The sequence below is a fragment of the Pseudopipra pipra genome, chromosome 7 (genome assembly GCF_036250125.1).
Source record: "Pseudopipra pipra isolate bDixPip1 chromosome 7, bDixPip1.hap1, whole genome shotgun sequence".
Lineage (NCBI taxonomy): Eukaryota > Metazoa > Chordata > Aves > Passeriformes > Pipridae > Pseudopipra > Pseudopipra pipra.
Genome location: NC_087555.1, coordinates 25,234,018 through 25,253,432, shown reverse-complemented (window position 1 = coordinate 25,253,432; position 19,415 = coordinate 25,234,018). Strand labels below are relative to the sequence as shown.

The 19,415-nt window shown below is 43.4% G+C and overlaps 1 protein-coding gene across 21 annotated transcripts in view; it reads right to left on the bottom strand.

Moving 5' to 3' along the window:
* Positions 1–19,078, bottom strand: part of BIN1 (bridging integrator 1) — a 93,593-nt gene extending 74,515 nt beyond the window's left edge. For 6 of the 21 annotated variants that reach the window (XM_064661292.1, XM_064661294.1, XM_064661302.1 and 3 more), the window contains exon 1: positions 18,894–19,061. In XM_064661292.1, the coding sequence (XP_064517362.1) occupies positions 18,894–18,977 (84 nt within the window). In that variant the 5' untranslated portion in view covers positions 18,978–19,061. Of the gene's footprint in view, positions 1–18,893 lie in introns of all 21 variants that reach the window. The other 15 variants (XM_064661309.1, XM_064661312.1, XM_064661313.1 and 12 more) reach the window with 7 other exon arrangements.
* Positions 19,079–19,415: the final 337 nt, after the last annotated feature.

Here is a 19,415-nt window from a genome sequence, read left to right as displayed (position 1 = left end):
AAGCACGTCCATGCTCAGGGCTGCAGCTCCCAACAAAAGGAGCCTTTGTCCCCTGGTGGCCTTCGGCACAGGCTGTGCCAGAATCAACAGGGATCGATTCCAGCAGCGCTAGGAAACAGGATGGGGCAGGAAAGAATAAGCTGGGCTGTTCCAACCTTCTGTGCACCTCTGACTTGCACTGAGGGGGGCTGCATACCAAAGGGACCTGGCTCTTAAGAAGTGTACCATCCTAAGTACCTTCAGGCACTGGAATCCATCTTCTGTAGACAACTTAATCAACCTGTCTTGCCAAACTTGTATTTCAACAGAACTAAAAATTTCCCACCCATTCCTAAAGAAGGACAATCACTGCCAAGCCTTTTTCTTTCTAAAGATAAGCTGGTGAATTCTGATCTCGGCATTTCAAATTTTTTTTAACTCTTAATTATACAAGGAAGATGAAGATAAGTCAGCTACATTTTCAGACAAACCTATTCAAATTCAAAGTGTTTTAGGAGCTAGTTTATATTTACCGAAAACTTTGGCTTTGCTCACCAAGAATCATTTCCAAACCTCAGTTTATACACACACTTTCCATAATGCTTCAAGTCCTCACCAAGATTCAAGCCGTAAGAAAAAAAAAGTGTGAATTTCCTGTTCTAATTGACATAGAGTATGACCCAATATTATGGAAATAAATCTGTAATGGCAAAGCTCCAAAGCACTTCTGTGTGTCCAGTTTCCATCTAGCTGTACCACAGAAACAACATCCAACTCTGGGGCAGCCAAAACTAGTTGGATTGTGCACCAGAACTCATCAAACGCTCACAAGAAACAAGAAAACTGGGAAGGCAAAACTCAGAATCAAGGTTTCACAGGTAACATGAACTTGTCATATCTACTACATGCTGTTCATTTAGGTGTAGTAAGTACCAAGAGTAACAGGTATTATTGAGAAGGAAACGCACCCCTGAGTATCCAGGATCCTTAATTACATACAACTATTTCAGAGCATAGGTACTATTGTATATTGCCTAAATCATTAATTAAACTTTTGTATGAGAAAAGAGCCAACACACTTTGATATGTTATTTCCCCAGTAACAACCACAGCCCTATTATTAAATGCAGTCTAGGATCAAAGAGGCAGCTCTATCTGGATTCTGGTTGCACAGCTGCCACAGGCAAAGGTTAAAGATGATGGGAAGAGAAAGGAAAAAAGAGAAAGAAGGATCTAGAACAACAACTAAATAGACATTACTGTGCAATACCACAAATCCTGAGAAAGAAGTCTTAGCTTGGAAGAGGAAGGGTTGCCTGTGTTTCAGGTCTATAATTAGAGGACAGAAAAATCTGAAAAGTGAGTTGTCTGATGTGATAGTTTCAGGTTTTCCAAGAGCAGAAAAACACAGTCAAAGCAACAAAGTCGTCCTTTTCTGACAACAAAAAGGAGCTGCAGGCACATCCACATGACCAAGCTTCTAGGGCTTCCCCTGGATCTCACTGGGGAAAGCCCTTCTTGGTAGCTGAGGAGGGTATCCAGGCCTTAAGTACTTGGCTTTCTGCCAAGTACAGTGATGGCTGGGGATTACCATGTGGGATTGAAAGGAAGATGTGATTTGAAGTAGGAACTTTAAGGATGCACAGCTGATGCTATCTAGACATTAGGAGCTTTGCAGCTGATAGGACAGAAATACATGCAGAATCAGAGCCCATCACCAGTAGATAACCAGTTTCTTGTGAAGGAACAGTATCCAGCTGCAGCTATTTTTCAACATGCACCTGCGGATGAGCATGAAATTCTTGGACATCTTCCTCTGAAACAAACACAGAACCTTCCTCAGTATCAAAAGAAACAAGTGCATCACACGACAGCACTGGTACTGCCCCATGCACTGCAAGCACAAAACACTTTCTTTCTCATCTCTGACTTCAGAGCAGGGACATAAATAAACCAAAGATGCTTGCTGAAAGCAGGCAGTCTCTGTTTCTGCCAATCTTCACTACCACAGACAACACAAGCCTAATACATTTCTGCTACAGACAGCAGGGCAGTCTTACCCACAGTACAACAGCACTGTCAGGAGGAGAGCAGGCTGTGTGCAAAGGCTTCACACACATATGCATGTACCCAAAGATTTTTTTCACCCAAACACAGAACCACTTCCTCCTCATTATTTGAAGATGTCAGAATGAGACCTCTAGAGAACAACTTGCCCATGGCTGTACAAGGAGTCTGCAACAGTGGTACAAAGCAATCCTAAATTATACGTAGGTCAATACTAAACATCAACCTTTATTACAGAAGGAATGGAGAAACTGTCACACTTCCTTTCAAAACAGGAAAAGCTCCACTGAAAAATTGCCTCTCACAGATGCACTGTTAAATTTTGTACAAATCATGATGCCTTTCCATATCTTTACCTTTCCTTTCTGTCGAATGGGGCTAGTATTCTCACATAGAGGAGGCATGATAAAAAAAAATCAAGTGTATGATTTCACAACTCCTGAACATTATTCCTTACCATTGTTGGGACCATTGTGTTAGCAGCATACATATGCAAGATAAGATTTCTGGCAGGTAGGCAAGCCCAGCTGGTAGCTGGTAGCAGTAGTTGAAGGAGACAGAGACATTATGTTCCTGGCTCTCAACCTTCCAGGTTTCAAGCACTGGGTAATGGTGAAGGCAAGATGAAAAACTTTTGCAACCTTGAGTCAGCTTTGCATAGGCTGAATCTCAGCCACACCAAAAAAAACCCAAAACATTCCCAGATGGTCAAAGCGAGATTTACTGCTTGAGCGAGACAGGACTATCTATGCATCCAGGATGCATAGATATTAGTCCCAAGATATACTAACACAGGTAAATAAACAACAGTTACCCTAACCCTCTTTTTTTTCCCTGCCGCCCACGTGTTACTGGCTAGAACTAATTCTGAAGCCCAAAGAAATGAGTTGCATCAGTGCAGCATGCCTAAAGGACAAAGCACAAGGACAGAGGAACTGACTGACTGAGCCCACATCATCATCTCCTCCTATTGTCCCCCCTGCAAGACTCTCCCAGAGCAGTCACAGCTGACTTTTAGCAGAGAATATCCCAACTTGCACCCTTTTTTTTTCTTTACAAAACTGGAAAAAATCAATCCAAGCGTGACTGACACCTAGAAGGAACACCAGAAAGAATGACAGCAACAAACAGAAAGCAGATCATTGGATTGTAGTAAGGAAGCTGTAGAGCCAGACAGCAAAGGCAGAAGAAAGAACTATACATGAATTTTCATCTCTCAGCCTGTCACCATGAAAATAGATTCTGTTTTCATACATTTTCATCAAGTTTCCAACCACTTGTTAACAATCCTGCTTATCCTGGCCACAGCTTCGGGGTAACACATTAATAATCTATCCAGGTTGGTACATGCACATGGGTTAGAGTAGAAGAGCTACCATTATTACTGGGGACAATATTCTATGAATAAAAATATCATCAGAAGGTTATTATAGTCAGAAAACTAAGGAAGGTGGCAGCAGCAGAAGGAAGAAATGAAGGAAGAATTTGTTCTCTTGACACACCCTCTTCTCCATTTTTTAATCTTCATCATCCAGAGACTCCTTACAGGTGAGTGCTTAAGCATGGCACAAGAGTCTGCACATCTTTCAGACCCCAGCTTTCCCCTTTCTGCATCTTTCCCAGTAAATTTACCACAGAAAAGATCTTGGGGATGGGGGAGGGCAGGTCAAGAAAGAAACAGGAAGGACTTGGATAAATACTCACTGCCCAGCTCTGATAAGCAACCCTACACTAACAGAGCAACTGAACAATGCACTCTGCTTGAACCAGCTTTCTCCCCAACTCCAAGCATTTTTTTTTTAAAAAAAAAAGGACATCAGCCAAGTCTTTTGATTTTCCATGTGCAAGGGAGCTGATGTGTACATTATAAAGACTGTCTTAGTGCCACAGATCCACTAACAGCTCAAGGAGGAACAGCTGAAGGCAGCAGATTCCAAACATGACAAACTCACCTCCAAAAACAAGTATTTGTTTTATCTGATAAGGAAAAAAAATGAGTCAATGAGCTTTACTTTCTGTTCTCCACTCCACAAAACAAAGAATGAGACAACCCTTAAAGATGACACCTGGTTCCTCAGCTTCAGGAGACTTAAGATGCAAGAATAGCTAATTGTTTTCTGGTTCCTTCAACCCCTTCCCCTACTCATTCTGGCTAAAAATATCCATCAATGCTTTTGATACCCTTCCATATCTACAGCATGACTGGCTTTGGACCCATGCCATCCCTGGGCTTGAAGAATGTGCTGCAGCGTTCCTCCCTCAGCAGAGCTGTCAGCTGTCCCTCTGCTTCCCGCTGCCCATCACTGGAGGTTGGCAGGCAGGTACTGCAGGCCCTCAAGAGGGGCTTTATTTCCAAGGAATCACTGCCACTCCACTGTCCCATCCTGGTTTTCATTCACAGTCCCATTCACGATGGTGAAACTTTAACTCACCCAGGAAACCAACTTGTGTAACCCTTACTTCGCTGACCAGGGACACACAGTATCTGTGTCTGCAGGGCTGTGAGGACAGACGCTGTGAACACTGCACATTCAGCCCCTGCCAAGGCCAGCAATAGCCTTAAGAACCTGTTCAAGGGCACGACTCGGTCCCCACAAACACCTGCTCCAGAAAGACAAGGCAGACCATCATGCTTTAGGGATTTCTTTGGCCACCTCCTTCTTTCCTATCCTTCTAAAGTAGCACTTTTTTAGAGGAGAGCTGGCCCTAGCGTCACTTCCCCTATAGAAAGTTTCATTTCCTCCTCTGGAAGCCCCACTCCAGCCCTCATTCCTTCCAATTCTTCATTACCCCTACATGCAGTTGGATCCTGTCTCCGTTCAGCTCCCTAAAACACATCTGTTCCTTTTACACGATCAGATCTTCTCTTGTGACCAGGAGACCATTTCCATTTCCTTCCTCAAGCAGCCTGTGCAACTCCCAGCACACTGCTGCTCTCAGCCACAGAATATCAAATGGTTTCTGATGGCCAGGTCACTCCTTTACTCCCTTCTGCCACTCTGTCTACCACCAAGAGGGGCAGCTCCTCACCAACCCTGCCCACTCATGGATGTCAGACATCCGACTGCTGTGCAACATCCAGTTGCCTCCCATATGAGATCCTAGAGTCCCAACATGTAGGATTCTTTTCCCCTTACACCACAGGAGAGGGCTGGAGCTAGAAAACACAGAGGTGTTAGAGCAATTCCAATTTAGATGCCAAAATCTGGAGGGACAGAACAATCTTTTATTTTTTCCATATTTTATTCCAGAATACTTTCCTGAGTACCTCAAGCATCATCACAACTCATTAGTGACAGTTTTAATAACCCAGCTTCCCACACAAGCACCTCACTATCTGCCTCCTCAAGCTCTTCAAGGAAGGACAGTTCCGCAGAACTGTTTCTTAGGTTGACTTTTTCACAAGCAGACTGCACTGCTCTCCACAACAAGTCTGCCAGCTCAAATTCACCTCCTGAGCACCTCTCCCTTCCTCCAAGTATCCATCAATTCCCTTTAATCCACCCTCCTGGATAATCACAATAATGCTCTTTAAGCACATAACTATGACAGGGCAAATCCACTCTCTGGCTGCAGGTTGCGTTAGAGGGCACAGTGACCCTGCAGGTAATGTAATTGGAACATTATGCTCCAGAGCCTCCAAATAATCCAGTCATGGAGAGGGCTCCCCAGAACAGGACATGAGCACTGCAGAAAAGGCCCTTTTGCTGAGTTTCCTGGCATACCAAGAATACCTGGCTAGGCAGCAACTTACTGCAGTCCTAAATCAAAGTGTTCCCTCCCCTTCCCCAATCACCCTGGACATCTTCTCATCTAAGTTAAGAGTGACTTTGGATGAATCATTTCTCCCTATGTGAAAGAAAATCACCTTAAGAGCTGGCAGCATTATTTTCCCTTCCTTTCTCAGTAACTTGTCCAGGTCATTGGCATTCATACTGTACTGCAGTTGTCAAGTCATTGAGATACTGAAGGAAAAGCCACTCAGACTCTTCACCATCACAACAGACTGCTTTTCCAACTCCCTGGTAGCACTGACCTTGGAGCAGGAAGTGAAAAGGAGGCTTTGGCACCCAATGCAGGAGAAGCCAAACTGGTGCACCATGAACCAGCAGAAAAGGAAAGCTGTTGTTAGCACCTGTAAAACACCTTGAAATTAAGGTGGTAAAGAGTGTAACATCATTTTGCTTTCTTTTTTGTCCCAGGAGAACAGCCAGTTAGATTTCATTAATATGTGCAGCAGTAGCCTCAGCCCTTACTCCCCTTTACACAATAAGTCACAGTCAGCTCACCATGTGCATGAACGAGCTGGAAGGGGGGACAGGTTTGTCACCCATCCCTGCCAGCCCAAGGAGCTCTGAGATTCAGGGAATTCAGTCAGGACTCTGGCAGTCAAGGGTAGAGACTAAGTTTTTTTCATTTTATGGTAACAACTGAGTTTTGCTGCCACTTAGATTAAAACCAAAACAAAACAAAATGGAGGTGATGGGAGAGCTTTACCCTTGAGACAGGACATTAACATTAAGGATGTGGCTTCTTAGATAAAAATCCCTCAAGTGACTTTCAGAAATTACTGACGTAGCACAGACCTCTTTGAAACTGCTCTCACAACAACAAAAAAGCCAGTAGAAGTAGGAGACTGGCCCAACAGCACTGCAACAAAAAGCCAGCCATGGAAATAGGCAAATATCAGTTGTTTGGTATAAACTGAAATCTGAGTAGGAGCAAAGATCTAGCTGAAAAATCTGTATTGCAAGAGAAAATTAATGTACCTTCTATATTTCTAATATCAGCCTTTAAAAGTATTGCTTTTCACAAAAAAACAGCCATACTGGCAGTTTGGGAAAACACAGAGTACATCTCCAGGATGCAAGAACTATTTTCCTCAAGGTATGTTTACAAAAAGACACAAATAAATCCCCGGTTCTCCGGATGTTTTGCAAGCATTATCTCTCACGGCTTTTGCAGATGGCCAATCAGTTAAGATGAAAGGTTCCCTTACCTACAAAACCAGAGGCTCAAACCAAACATCTGCTCTCCCACAGAAGGCACTTGTCTCCAGACTGTGGAGTGGCTGGGGCCCCTGGTGCGCATCCAGCACTGCCCCAAATCCTGCCATTCCAGGATTTTTTTACATAAAGATTTTAGTCCCTTGACTATCTTCAACATTTTAGGTTGTTTCTCCCTCCCTCTCCACCCACAGTTTTTGCAGTTTAGCTTTTATCATCACTCAAGTCTAAATTAAGTGATGATACAGCAGGAGTGGTGCTGTGACAGACAGCAGAGAAAAGCAATTCCCCTTCTCACTGACACGATGCTTGGACGCTCACACACTTGTAATGCAGCTCAGTGTCTGCCTACCCCTAGGCCATCCAACCACCTTCAAAAACAGGTTCTTTTTAAAGGCTCCTGCTACATTAGTTGATTTATCTTGTTATGTTACTCCTATCTCCCCCTCTCTCTCTGATTTCTTTAGGTCATTTTGCATAATGCCAGCCCTGTAGGTACAGTCCAAGCACTAAGCTTGTACTCTAGCCTTAATTCAAGGGTTGGTTCTCCGCTATAACCAACACTATAAAAGAAACTGAAACGAGAATTATTTCCTGCTTTTTTCTTCCTTAAATACATATATGTTCCCACCTCCTCACCCATCCCCAAACATCTGACTGATACATCATCTTCCTTCAGGTCTAACTTACTGTGTTATTAAGTGGACTTTCCCCCCCCCCTTACTAAAAATACATGAGCTTGCCTTGCTATATAACAGCTTATTAGGAAAAAATACTGGCGTTTATTTATTTATCTTTTCCTTTGCTTGATAGATTTTAACAGTTAAAAAGAAAGCAGAGATATCTCCCACTTCCACCCTTTACTATTCATCCTCCCATTTATCTTTAAGAACATGAAAATGTCCTGCTTTTTCATCACCCAAGCAAATCCTGGTAAATGTAATTTAAACTTCACTTTCAATTTTTTCCTCTTCTGTTTCATATTCTTCAGTCAGGGGTTTCAGAGAGTCAGAATATAAAGGAAAGAGAATGTAAAATTAAGAAGTCGGACGCAAGGTGTAGGACTCATCAAGCAGAGCTGGGACAGAGGCCAGTGCCCCAGCAGAGGCATCACCCCACTGCCCCATGGTCATCGATTCAGCCATAGTTTGGGCTTATTTCCACTTCACCCTTACCTCAGGGCAGATCCTCTCTTGAGCAACCTGGATTGCTAGTCTCTCCCCTGTCTCCGTACTTTTTGCTGCCACTCTAGTCCCCCATCCAGAACCCACTATCAAATGTACCTATGCAAAGAATATAAAAATCAGAATATAAAAAGAATATAAAAAAACCTGAAATAAAAATAGCACAAATAGAGGGATATTAATAGGGCAGCAGCATAAGGAAAGGAAGAGAAAAGTTGCAGCTGGAGATGACACATATCCGTGGTGATGTGGTTTAAGAGTGACGTGAAACTGCTGGCCCAGCAGGAGTAACTGGGTCGGTTCAAACTTTAGTCTGGCAAAGACAAGATTTTCTCTGCAGGCAAGTGGATGGAGACTCACACAAAGTGTTTCAGCAGCAGGTGTGCAGAGTAGAAGACAAGGCAGCGAGATAACCATTCAGAAGTGGTGACTTCTTCCACCAGAACAAACTCAGCACCAGAAACAGGCACCTACCTTGAGAAGTGTGTGAGATTAAGAATCTTAAGAGCTTAAACTGGCTTCAGACTTCTAATGCTTCAACCTTGACACCTTAAGCAGATGGCCCAGTTCCAGAGGTGCTGAAAACTCTCAGCTTCACCAGTATTAGGGTCATCCTGACCATTCAGCCTTGGTTTGTCAAGTCTGGGGTTCACAGGCTGCACATGTCTACCACTCTACCACATAAATGCCCAAGAGACAGACCACTGAACTGACAGCTGTTAGATGTGCTAGTGCAACCAAGCCATATGCAGTTGTATGCCTAATTCATAACTTTACGTGCAATTTTTTTCTACTTAGTTTGCTCTTATTCAAAGCAGACAGCTAAAACCACTGAATTCTTGAGTTCCCACTATTCAGCCAACCAGAAACTGGAGAGAATATGTATCTATCAATATTCTGTAAATAAAGAAGGAGGAAATGTCAGTCTCCAAGAAAGCAGGTAAATTTCCACCCTACCTTCTGTCTGCCCAGCTTTAAGAAGATACCAAATAAGAGATCAAAAAATGCAGGCACAACTGTGGAGCTACATAGTAGCTACATCATAGCTCTGTAGTTAATAAAGCCAAATGGCATCACTTAAATCATTTGGCATCAGTGTGACATTCCAGGCAACAGGATTTCAGCAACATCAATGTCTATTACTTGGGTAGGCATTTAACACAGCTTAATTAAACTCTATCTATAGCCAACAGTAACACTAGCAAGAGGAATAGATAGTATAAATAGTGCTGTTTGCACAGATCCCCCTTCTCAATTCCTCTGCCTCCTCCTCTGCAACACTCATTTTATATGCTGATACTTTTGCAAGAAGTATTTTTATTTTTATGCAGGCCCTAATGAGAAATGGAACAACCAAACCAGGAAAAAACATAAAAGGCATTTGAGGCCATGTGTGAGCTGGAGAAAGAGATAAAGGAGCAGGTGTGTGCTAGGGGGGAGAGGGGCAGAGGAGCTCTTATAAGGCAAAGCAATGCTAGAAGAGGCATTCCAGAAGAGACAGGCTGGATGCAGAGCCTTTAGAGGCTAGGAAAGCTCCTGTATGGGTTCACAACCACCTTGCTGAACAAGGATGGGAGTTTCTCAAATGCAGGACAGATACGGAACACGTAACATGCACGATGGGGTGAAGGGAAGACACAGACCATTGGAGCAGACATTGAGACTCCCTGAGCTGGAGGGCAATAGCTGCAAGGGATCAGACCTGGGAGAGAGATTTAGGAACAGTGCACTCCACAGCCCACAGGTTGGGTTAGAGAGTATGGTTTGTCCCATCAAAGTGGAAACATATGGATTAACATAGATGATCAGTTCTTGGTTCTTCCCAAGGGGCTTTTGAACAGGTCTTTTTCCTTTCCACCCAAGAGGGCTGCTTTTACTTCAGCAGAGCTGAAGGATGGGTAACAGCAAATTGGAGAACTGCACTTGATACACTGCGTTCTCCTGCTGTGAATGGGTGTTAAGTCCATCAGCTTCTTTGCCAAAGCTCTTGCTAAGAATCTGGGCCATGCTGTTTTTGGAGAGGAAAATCACCGCAAAGTGCTCCCCAAAGAGCATCCTCAAAAATTAAGGCCTCAAATGGAGACTTGGGACTGCCAGGTTAGAAGACATTCCAGCTAAGAACACCCCACCACCAAGTCAATCACCTTCATCCAGCACAGCAACAGCTTTTTTAACCTACCATACCCACTGTCTCATCAAGAGGGCATCCAGCCCTGATAACACACACTTCCTCTCTGAATTATTATGGTCACCAAGGGTCAGGGAATAAGGAGAGCAAAAGCCTGCAGCTTGGCAAAAGAATTCTAGTTCTGATAACTGACTCCAATACCCATTCACAGACAAGTCCCAGACCATGAGCAACTGAGTGCAGCATATCACTGCAGGGCTCTGTGATCAACTGGTCACGTCACCCCAACTGTCTCCGACTCCCACCACAGTCAGACTTCAAACCCTCCCCTCCCAGCCCTGTACATACAGCTGTTTTTCCTCTCCAAACAAAGACAATCTATTTTTCCAATTTCTTCAGCTTATTTTCATAAAAATTTTACTGTTCAAAAATAGCCCTCCACCTTTACCTATAAAGCAATCCTTATCAAACTTCTGCAAAAATATCTGAAAATCCTTTTAAGTCTTCTGGAATACAGAAAATTCAAAATTAATGAGCTGAACATTCAAATTCCAGGAAAGGAATTCCCCAATTTTTTTTTTAAATATACTGTTTTTTCCTCTCAAGGTATTGCCCATTTTCCCCCCATAAGTACTGAAGAAATAGGAATGGAAATAGGACTGGTCCTTCCACGCTCAGACTCATGGAGCTGGTAGGATCAAAAGACTTTAAAAGTTATAACATTCAGGAATAGTTAACTTTACCTACAGGGGTACTAGAGAATTACAGAACTGGCATATCTGTTAAGTGAAAAAGATGCAAAGATCTACATTTTCTTCAAATGCCAGTCTTTATACCTTATTCAGCAAGTTTATCAGTCACTGGCACCATTCCAAATAAATCCAATAAGATAGAATTGCTACTTCACTCCACAAATACTATCAAACTCAGCTCTGAGTTGGTTAAGTCACAGACTATTGTTTCTGGCCTGATAAAATGTGCAATCAAGCCAAGTAGTACAAAGGAAAAAAAAAAAAAGCGTAAACACTTCTAGCTGTGTTTTCAAACAGTGTAGTTTCTGTACCATTGAAGTTCCCTTTCCATCCCTGATGGCAAACAAGCCTTCAGCTCCCTCTAATACAGTTTCAAAGCAGAGTATTAGCAATTGCCCAGTGAAAAATGTTTGTACTTCAGCTGTATCAACCTCTAATCTCTCTCCTAAAGAGCTAACTTTGAAAACAACTGAGAAACTGGTGTGGCTCTTAAAGCAAGTTTAACAAAAAGTTCTAAACATACTTAAAATAAGCAAACCAAATATGATCAGTGAAGAGTTACCAAAAAAATAAATCATTTCAGAACAGGTTACCAGCTTTCTGAATTTGCACGTCAATTCCTTGCAGAGAGGCCAGTACTTCAGAATTCGATTTCTGCGTATCATCAAGAGATTAAATGCAGCCCATGGTTTTCACAGAGGGATTAGTTGTTGTTAAGCACTTCTTTCCTCCTTATTGGTAAAGTTTGCACTCTCCATCCTTCCTGGCAGCCTATATTAAGAACACACTGCCACCCAGACTTCTCCTTTCTTGTAAAGAAAGGGACAAAAAGAAAGGCGACACTGTCTGGCTTTCCTGACTCATGACTCTCCTAACTGCACTTCTCTGGAAACATCAACTTGCAAAAACTTTAACCTGCCAGCCACAGGTCTGAGTAAAGTTTGCTCCAGCACAGCCTAAGTAGTTGAAAAATCTATGTTATACATCTGTATTTGCAGAGGTCTGAGCAAACACAGTATCTATTCCTCATTTCATAAACTGCTTCACAGTGATTCTGTGAGACCTCTGTCTAGGTCTGTGAATGTCAGAAGTTCTGGGTTTCCAGTTTTCCACAAAATATAACTCCCTGCTCTGGCAAATCCTTCCTCAATGCAAGCTCTCAACATAATAAAGGAGAAACTCAGAAAAAAAGGAGAGACAAAGGGAAAAAATTAATAAAACAACTGTAAAACTTAAGCAGGTTGAAGAGTTTCTATTCCCAAGTGCCAGGGCTGTTCCTTCAGACCACAGAACTACAAATCTAAAAGAGAGGTATTTTCTGAGTAGCAGCTAAGAAACAAAACTATGCAAGCAAGTTGGCATAATGACAATGTAAGCCAAAACACAAAAAATACTCATCAATCCTATTTGCTGCTAATAAATACATTTTCAATTTTTCTCCGGGAATGTGGGGCAGAACCTACCCTGCAGTACTTGCCAGCTTTGTGAAGATCAAACAGCTTCAGAGGCTAGCAAAGACAAACATGTTCCAAGGGAAACCTGAACTGTCTGAGGTCCATCAGTCATTTGGATGCCCCTGCTGAAGAGACACCTGACAAGATTTATTCATCCCTTGCACCACTGCCAATAGTTCAGGCATATCTGCAGAAGTTCCTCACTCCCATTCAGACAGTATTAAGTAGTCAACTAATACCACATTTAAAATTGACTTTAACTAGTAAGACAACGGAAATTACTTCACTCTCTCTCTCAACCCTTTCCCGTGAGAGATGTTCCCTTTTAGCTCAGTAGTATGAATGCCAGAATAGTACAGGTTTGCTGGCACTCGTGCATTTAATATTGCAGGTATTGGAAAAAATCAAATATACAGGCCCTCAAGAGAAGGCTAAAACACAGCCTGATGTCAGAACGGACCTGGATGCACTATTCTACCTCAGAGAGTGTACCAAGTATGCTTTATCCATATTTTAATATTTGTTCCCATCTCATTGCTCTGGGGTAGAGAATCCACAGTCAACGTTAATACAGTCCTATCCCACATGAGAAGCAGCTGGTCTGCACACTCTGAGCTGGCCAGCCCACTTAGGGACCTGAGCTGTGGCCAGTTCAAGATGACAGATCTCTCTGTTCTGCTTGGGCATGGTCATGTTAAGTTGTCAGTACAGAATTTCTGGGAAGACAGACTGATCCCTCTAGGTACAGGTAGACAGCCAGGACTGTAAGATGATCCTTGCAAAGTTGCAGAACTCACAGAGTGGGCAGCTCAGGTGTCTGGTCACCATCACGACAGCGGAAAAAATAGCCACTTTAATACCTGTTAACCTAAGATACCTTCTTGTCACTCCAGAAGTTTCTAGAGCCAGAGCTTTATTACAGATTTGATGCCAAGCAACAGAGTCTTGTCTCTCTGTCCAAAGAACCATGAATAAAGTAAAATCTGCATTATTCCCAAAGACCCCAGTCCAGCTAGATGCTGAACATCTCTGGCTGCGCTCAGCTTTCCTCAATGGCTTGGCCAGCCATGTCATCTGCAAGTCACACACCAAGAGCAACCCTGATGTTGGGGGGAAAAAAAGAAAATATTTCTGCCTAGAAACAAACCTTGCCTAACAGTCAACATGCAGGATGGAGAGGCCAGACAAGTTTGATGTCACCCCCTGAGAGATGAGGTCTGTAACACTAACTCTACACAGCCTAGAGCCTCACTGAGATCTTCCAGATCCCACTTTATAAACCTGATCTCACAGGAACTGCATTGAAGAGGATTGGCCGCAAGACTGGAACTTACAGGGAACATAAAGTGATGAGGAATAAGGCTGGGCCTTTTCCAAACAGAAAATTCATCCATCCATGAAATTCTGCTTCTTAAAAGAAATTTGTTAACAACAGCCAGACAGAGGGGCACCTTCAGCAGGGCACTGTAAGCACCCTGCCAATCAAACCATTCCATGGGCAAGGAAACATGTGGAGCCTGGTTTCCTATTTCACCTCCTCCCTGCCCCATGCAGATTATCTGATACCAGTAATACAGTCTGAGCTCATACTGGAATCATCTGTACATTAGGGGCATTAGTTCAGATCTCCCTCCTCTATCCAGTGCCCATTTTCCAGCAACCCTTAGGCACAAAGTACCTTTAAGACTCCACCCACCACCTAAGCCCTGCATTCTTGAGAAAGCAAGCTAAGAGAAATAAAGTAAAAAGCCCTTTTCTTGTCATCTGGGGAGTACCTCAGGAAAAACACAAAAAGTTTCATGCCAGATCAGTAAGAGAACAATTCTTGTAGCTCTTCAGGCTATTTGTACTTCACTGCCACAGCAAGTCCGATTGCATAGGGTAGAATGGTTTGGTGGCAAAGACAAACAAAAAACATAGAACCTTTGAAGAGATGGAAGGATCCTGAAGGAAAACCAGTAAGGAACTTCTCCCAAGTAGGTAGATATGATATTTCTCAATAATAGAGCTTTCTGCATCTACCATTTTTATATAAAATCCTCTCTCCCTATCTGCAGTTTCTACAGATCAGGCAGCCTCTGATAGCTGAATCCTGAAGACAGCTGTATTTAAATCTGGTTTAAGGTTCTTGGGTGTTTCTCATTGGTATAGACTCCCACCTCCTTCCACAGGGCTGAGATTTCATTCCAGGTATTCTCTCCTGCCATTCTCCACCTATTGGAACTTGTCTTGGAAGGAGAAAAAAAGTCTTATCAGGGCAAACTCAAAATGCAAATCATGCCTTCTGCAAACCCCATTCCACCCAAACCACAATCCGTGAGACTAGGACTGCACAGCACAGCCTCCTTGGACTGTGCAGCCCAAAGGAGAGCAGAACTTTGCTCAGGCAGATGGTTTAACCAGGAGAGCTTGAAACACAGATGTGGGTAAATATCAGTAGGATAAAGTAAACCAAGAACAGAAAGCAGAAGTGACATCTCATGGCAACACAGCAATTCAGTGGTAGAGTCTACAACCTAAATGTGATACCCTAACACAAGGGAGTTTGGATGTCCAAACTAAACTTTGCCAGGTCCTGGAAAACAAAGCCTTCTCCTTTGGTTAGGGATGGAGAGAAGAAAAGGGGGCCTTTTTGGTACATCAGAGTAAAACCATGACAAAATATGACAGTCTATTCATGCCACAGAACACAGACTCCTCATTTTGCCCAGCTATATAACAAAAAGTGAGAGACCACCACTACTATAAGATAGGAATTTCCCATGCTCAATCTAAATAAAAATAAGTTCATCCCTTTATACTCCTTTCCACACAAAAAACCTCTAAGGCAAAAAAACCCAACCAAACAAACAAAAAGCCACCAAAACAAAAAACCAAACAAACAATCAAAAAACCTCCCAAAACAAAACAAAAACAAAACAAAACACAAATTAAAAAAAACCCACACAACTTTCTTTCCAATGTCAACTTTACATACAGCCAACACCATCTTTCCAGTCTGAATCTCTGCCTTACGTGCTGAAGGAAAGAACTTGATCCTGTGAGTAGGACCCTCACCACCAGCCAAGTTACTAAACCCCAATTCATTTGCTCTCCGAGGTCCTCCTGGAACCCCGCAGAGGAGTTACCCTCACACTAGGATTGCGTGAAGTCACCAAAATTCTGTTTGAATTTGTCCAAAGCATGTGCAGACTAACACATCCAGAAATGGGACATTCACAGAGGAAAATGAGAAATGTGGAAATCAGGGAGATTTTTAAAAATTTGAAAAGTGTAAGATAGAAATTGGTCACAAAGCAGAAACACAAACTTTAACCACGATGATGGATCACAGACATAAAGAATAAGCCTCACTAGCAAAGTTTAAAATAGCTTGCAAACACAAGGCTCCCTCTAAGACACCGTGACAGTGGAGGCATTAAAATTTTACTCCATTTTAAGAAGTTTAGAATTACAGAAGGTCCAGAGCTCAACATCTCAGAAAATCCTTCAGCTAATAGAATAGAAGATGACTTCCAGCCTAAATATCCTAATTTACCCTAATTAGTTGCTAAAGGTGATATAGGAGTTAGCAATGGTTAAGTGACTCCTTTCTGCAGGTGGGTTCCTCTGGGGACAGTGGCATCAACTTATTTGATACATTTCACTGGCTAATGGACAAATTATTGCCCAGTATTGTACTTGAGACTACCTCTGAGTAGAGACAAAGGTTAAATGCCCAAACCACTTGCAAACAGCACAGTCAACCAATCTGCCCCATTATTTCCTGTGGAATTGCTAAAGTGTCTTCCAAAAATAGCCAATAGTTTTGCTGAAAGGCTCAAAACAAACAGCACTTCTGAAGGAATATCTTACATAGTTTACATAATAGCCATCTCAGAAGGGAAAAAAGGATCTGTACAGTGTTTCAGCATGAATTCTGCATTGAACAAAAAGACATCATTCTTTGCTTAACACTAGGCTTAAATTCACCATGAAGGAAACTGCTGAGGTCAAAGCCTCAGGGCTCAAGTTGAGAGGGAGATATCATTCGAAAGGGAAGAACTTTTATCCTAGATTCAAATAAAAATAAGATATGTAAAAGGAACAATGTCAGCTTGTTTAAGTCTCAAAAAGGAAAAGTTCAACCCAGTCAGCATCCCTTCCCAAAAAATTAATACATTTTTAAGTTGTGTACCCAGATCTACCTCTGCACACTTCTGCTTACCTTCTTTCTTATTATTTAACACCTGGTCCTTATCCCTTGACACTTGGTTTACCCTTCCTGCTAAACACAGTACCACAGTTAATAACTAAATACCACAAGAGTAATACCAGTACGGTGTCATAACCACTGATAAATTCCATGTCACATCATATTCAGCTGTATCCTTCCTCACCACCTGAAAGTTAACATTTATGTATTTGCCTCAGTCAAAGTCTGTCCCTCAGAGACATGTGTAAAATTCCAACACTTCACTAAGGAAGAATTGTTACAGATGATACTGTAGCAGTATGAGGGGGCAAGTCAGAAGATGAAGCAAGCAATACCATCTTTTTCTTTTCTGAGAGCCCAGAGAGCAAAGTTGTTCTGTTTGCATTAGGATAACAACAGCTGAAGGGCCTAGAATTTGTGTTAGCTTATTAAGCAAGTGTTATGGGTTTTTCCTTTTCTCCTTAAGGGAAAATAAGCTGTGCTTTCTTCTGTGTAAAGAGATAAGAAACCATTTTCAGATCCTGGAAATCATTTGCCATACACAGCTAAACACTCGATTATTACTGTTGTCCTCATTCTCACAGCTCCAGTCACCACCAGGGCGTTAGTGAGGAAAGTGAGGAAGTATGCTAGATTGCCAGTTAAGAGAAATTTGTGGAAAATTATCCCTAGGAAAAGGACCTGTGTCCCTTCAGATAAGAAGGGAAGGGCTCGGCAGGCCACACTTGGCTCCAAGCTGCACCAGTAAGTACAATAACTTCATCAGAAGGCCAAGGAGCTCAGCCTTTACCACCTACCTTAATATTAATTACAAATATGGTTGCCATCTGGTGGCTAACACAGAATGAAGTTAGCATCTGCAATGAGTTCAGGACCAGGTATCAGGAGACAGAGTCCCTGTTCTGTCCCCTCTGGAACCACAGTAAGGTGAAAAAAACCACAGATGTGGCCACGATGACTCTTATGTACAGAGTGAAGCCAGGAACTTGGTGCTGCAGTTCCATACGGGATCTGCTAGTCACTTGGGGTGTTTTCCAAGCAGTCAGGCAAGTTCAAATAATGCTCCTAGTCTTGGTAAGTGAGCTAAAACTAGTGGATACAGCATGTGCTACATTAGGCCCAACTGGTTTGGACTGCCATTCTGACCCAGCAGCGTTTTTGAAGTGTCAGAGACTGGTACAAGGCTCAGGCCAGCACTGCATCTAATCCCAAACCTCCTAGATTTAATCTAGCTGCTAAAGATAACTCCCCGGGGAACAAGAGCAGCAGTGGGCAGATTTGTTCTCCCTCCCTCCCTCAAAGATGCACCAGTCCTTATTCAGTCAATGTCATCTCACAGCAAACCACTGAAAAACAAGACGAGCGTGCCTGCGATAGAAGCAGCTGATCAATGTCCCTGCGTAAAATGCCCGATAATCCCTACAGAGAGCAGACATCTGGCATCAGATGCAGCATGCCAGAGAAATGAACACGAAAAGTATCCATTGCATATTCCTGGCACCTTTTGCTGGCACAGGGCTGGGTGGAGAGCAGCGAAAGGGCCCTTGGGATTCAAAAATCTCCCCTCTCTCAACAGACATCGGCACAATCTTTAAAAGCTGTATGGCTTTGGCTTTACCGCCATTCCAAAATCAGGACCTCAAGGTCAGCACATTAAGTAGCGACTATTATGCTTTGCTGTTAGAAGATAAGCAGCAGTGTCCACCTCCTTTTCCTCACCATCTTTTGAGGTTACGCATTTAGTGCTATGGTATAATACAGAACTGCTCGTGAAAATGCTGCATAAAGCACAACCTAAATACCATAAAAAGAAGGTCTCCTCCTTGCTGAAACAATAAGCATCTACAGATCCAACACAAGCGTGCGGCGCTCCGTCCTCCCTCCCCGCTCCCGGCTGAATCCGATGCCATGTTTCTGCAGGCGGACGGTAAACCCTTACCGCTCGCAATAGGGATATTCTCCATTCTCGGGATGCAAAGGGGCCCTAATTCCGCAGGCAGGGAAAGCAGCTGCCAGTCCCCCGCCAGCACCCACTGCGAGACGCATCCCTGCTTCGGGGAGGGGTGTCATACCCGGTACCCGCATCCCCCCAACCCCGCATCCCGGGGATGCCCCCCTTATTCCCAACCTTCTCCTGCGCCCGGGTCAGCTTCTTCTGGACGTTGCTGGCGATTTTCCCGGCCGTGACCCCCTTGCTGCCCAGCTCGGCCATTTTGCCTTCTCTTTTTAACGGGCGGCTGCGAACGACGGACCGCCAGGAAGGGGGGGAAAACCCGGCGGGCAGGCGATGGCCCAACCGTCACCGCCACCTCCCGCCTGCCCGTCCTCCCTGCCCGGCCGCCTTTTAAAGGGATAGTGCTGCCGTAAAGGGAGAAGGGATGGGGGCAGATTTTGGTCAGATTTCGCCCACCCTGCCTGCCCCCTCCGGGTCCCCACCGCCGCCTGTCTCGCAGGGGGCAGGCAGGGTGGGAAAGTCTGGGAAGCATTGCAAGTGATTCATCTTACGTGACCGTAGGAGTTTGCTGTCCATTTCATCCTGCAGCAATCAACATTTGTATTTAAAGAGAAAGGGAAGGGTATCTGGAAATTAATCGAAGCCCTGATTTTAAAAGGCAAGCTGAAGTTTCAGAAGATTCCATCCTTTAATCAT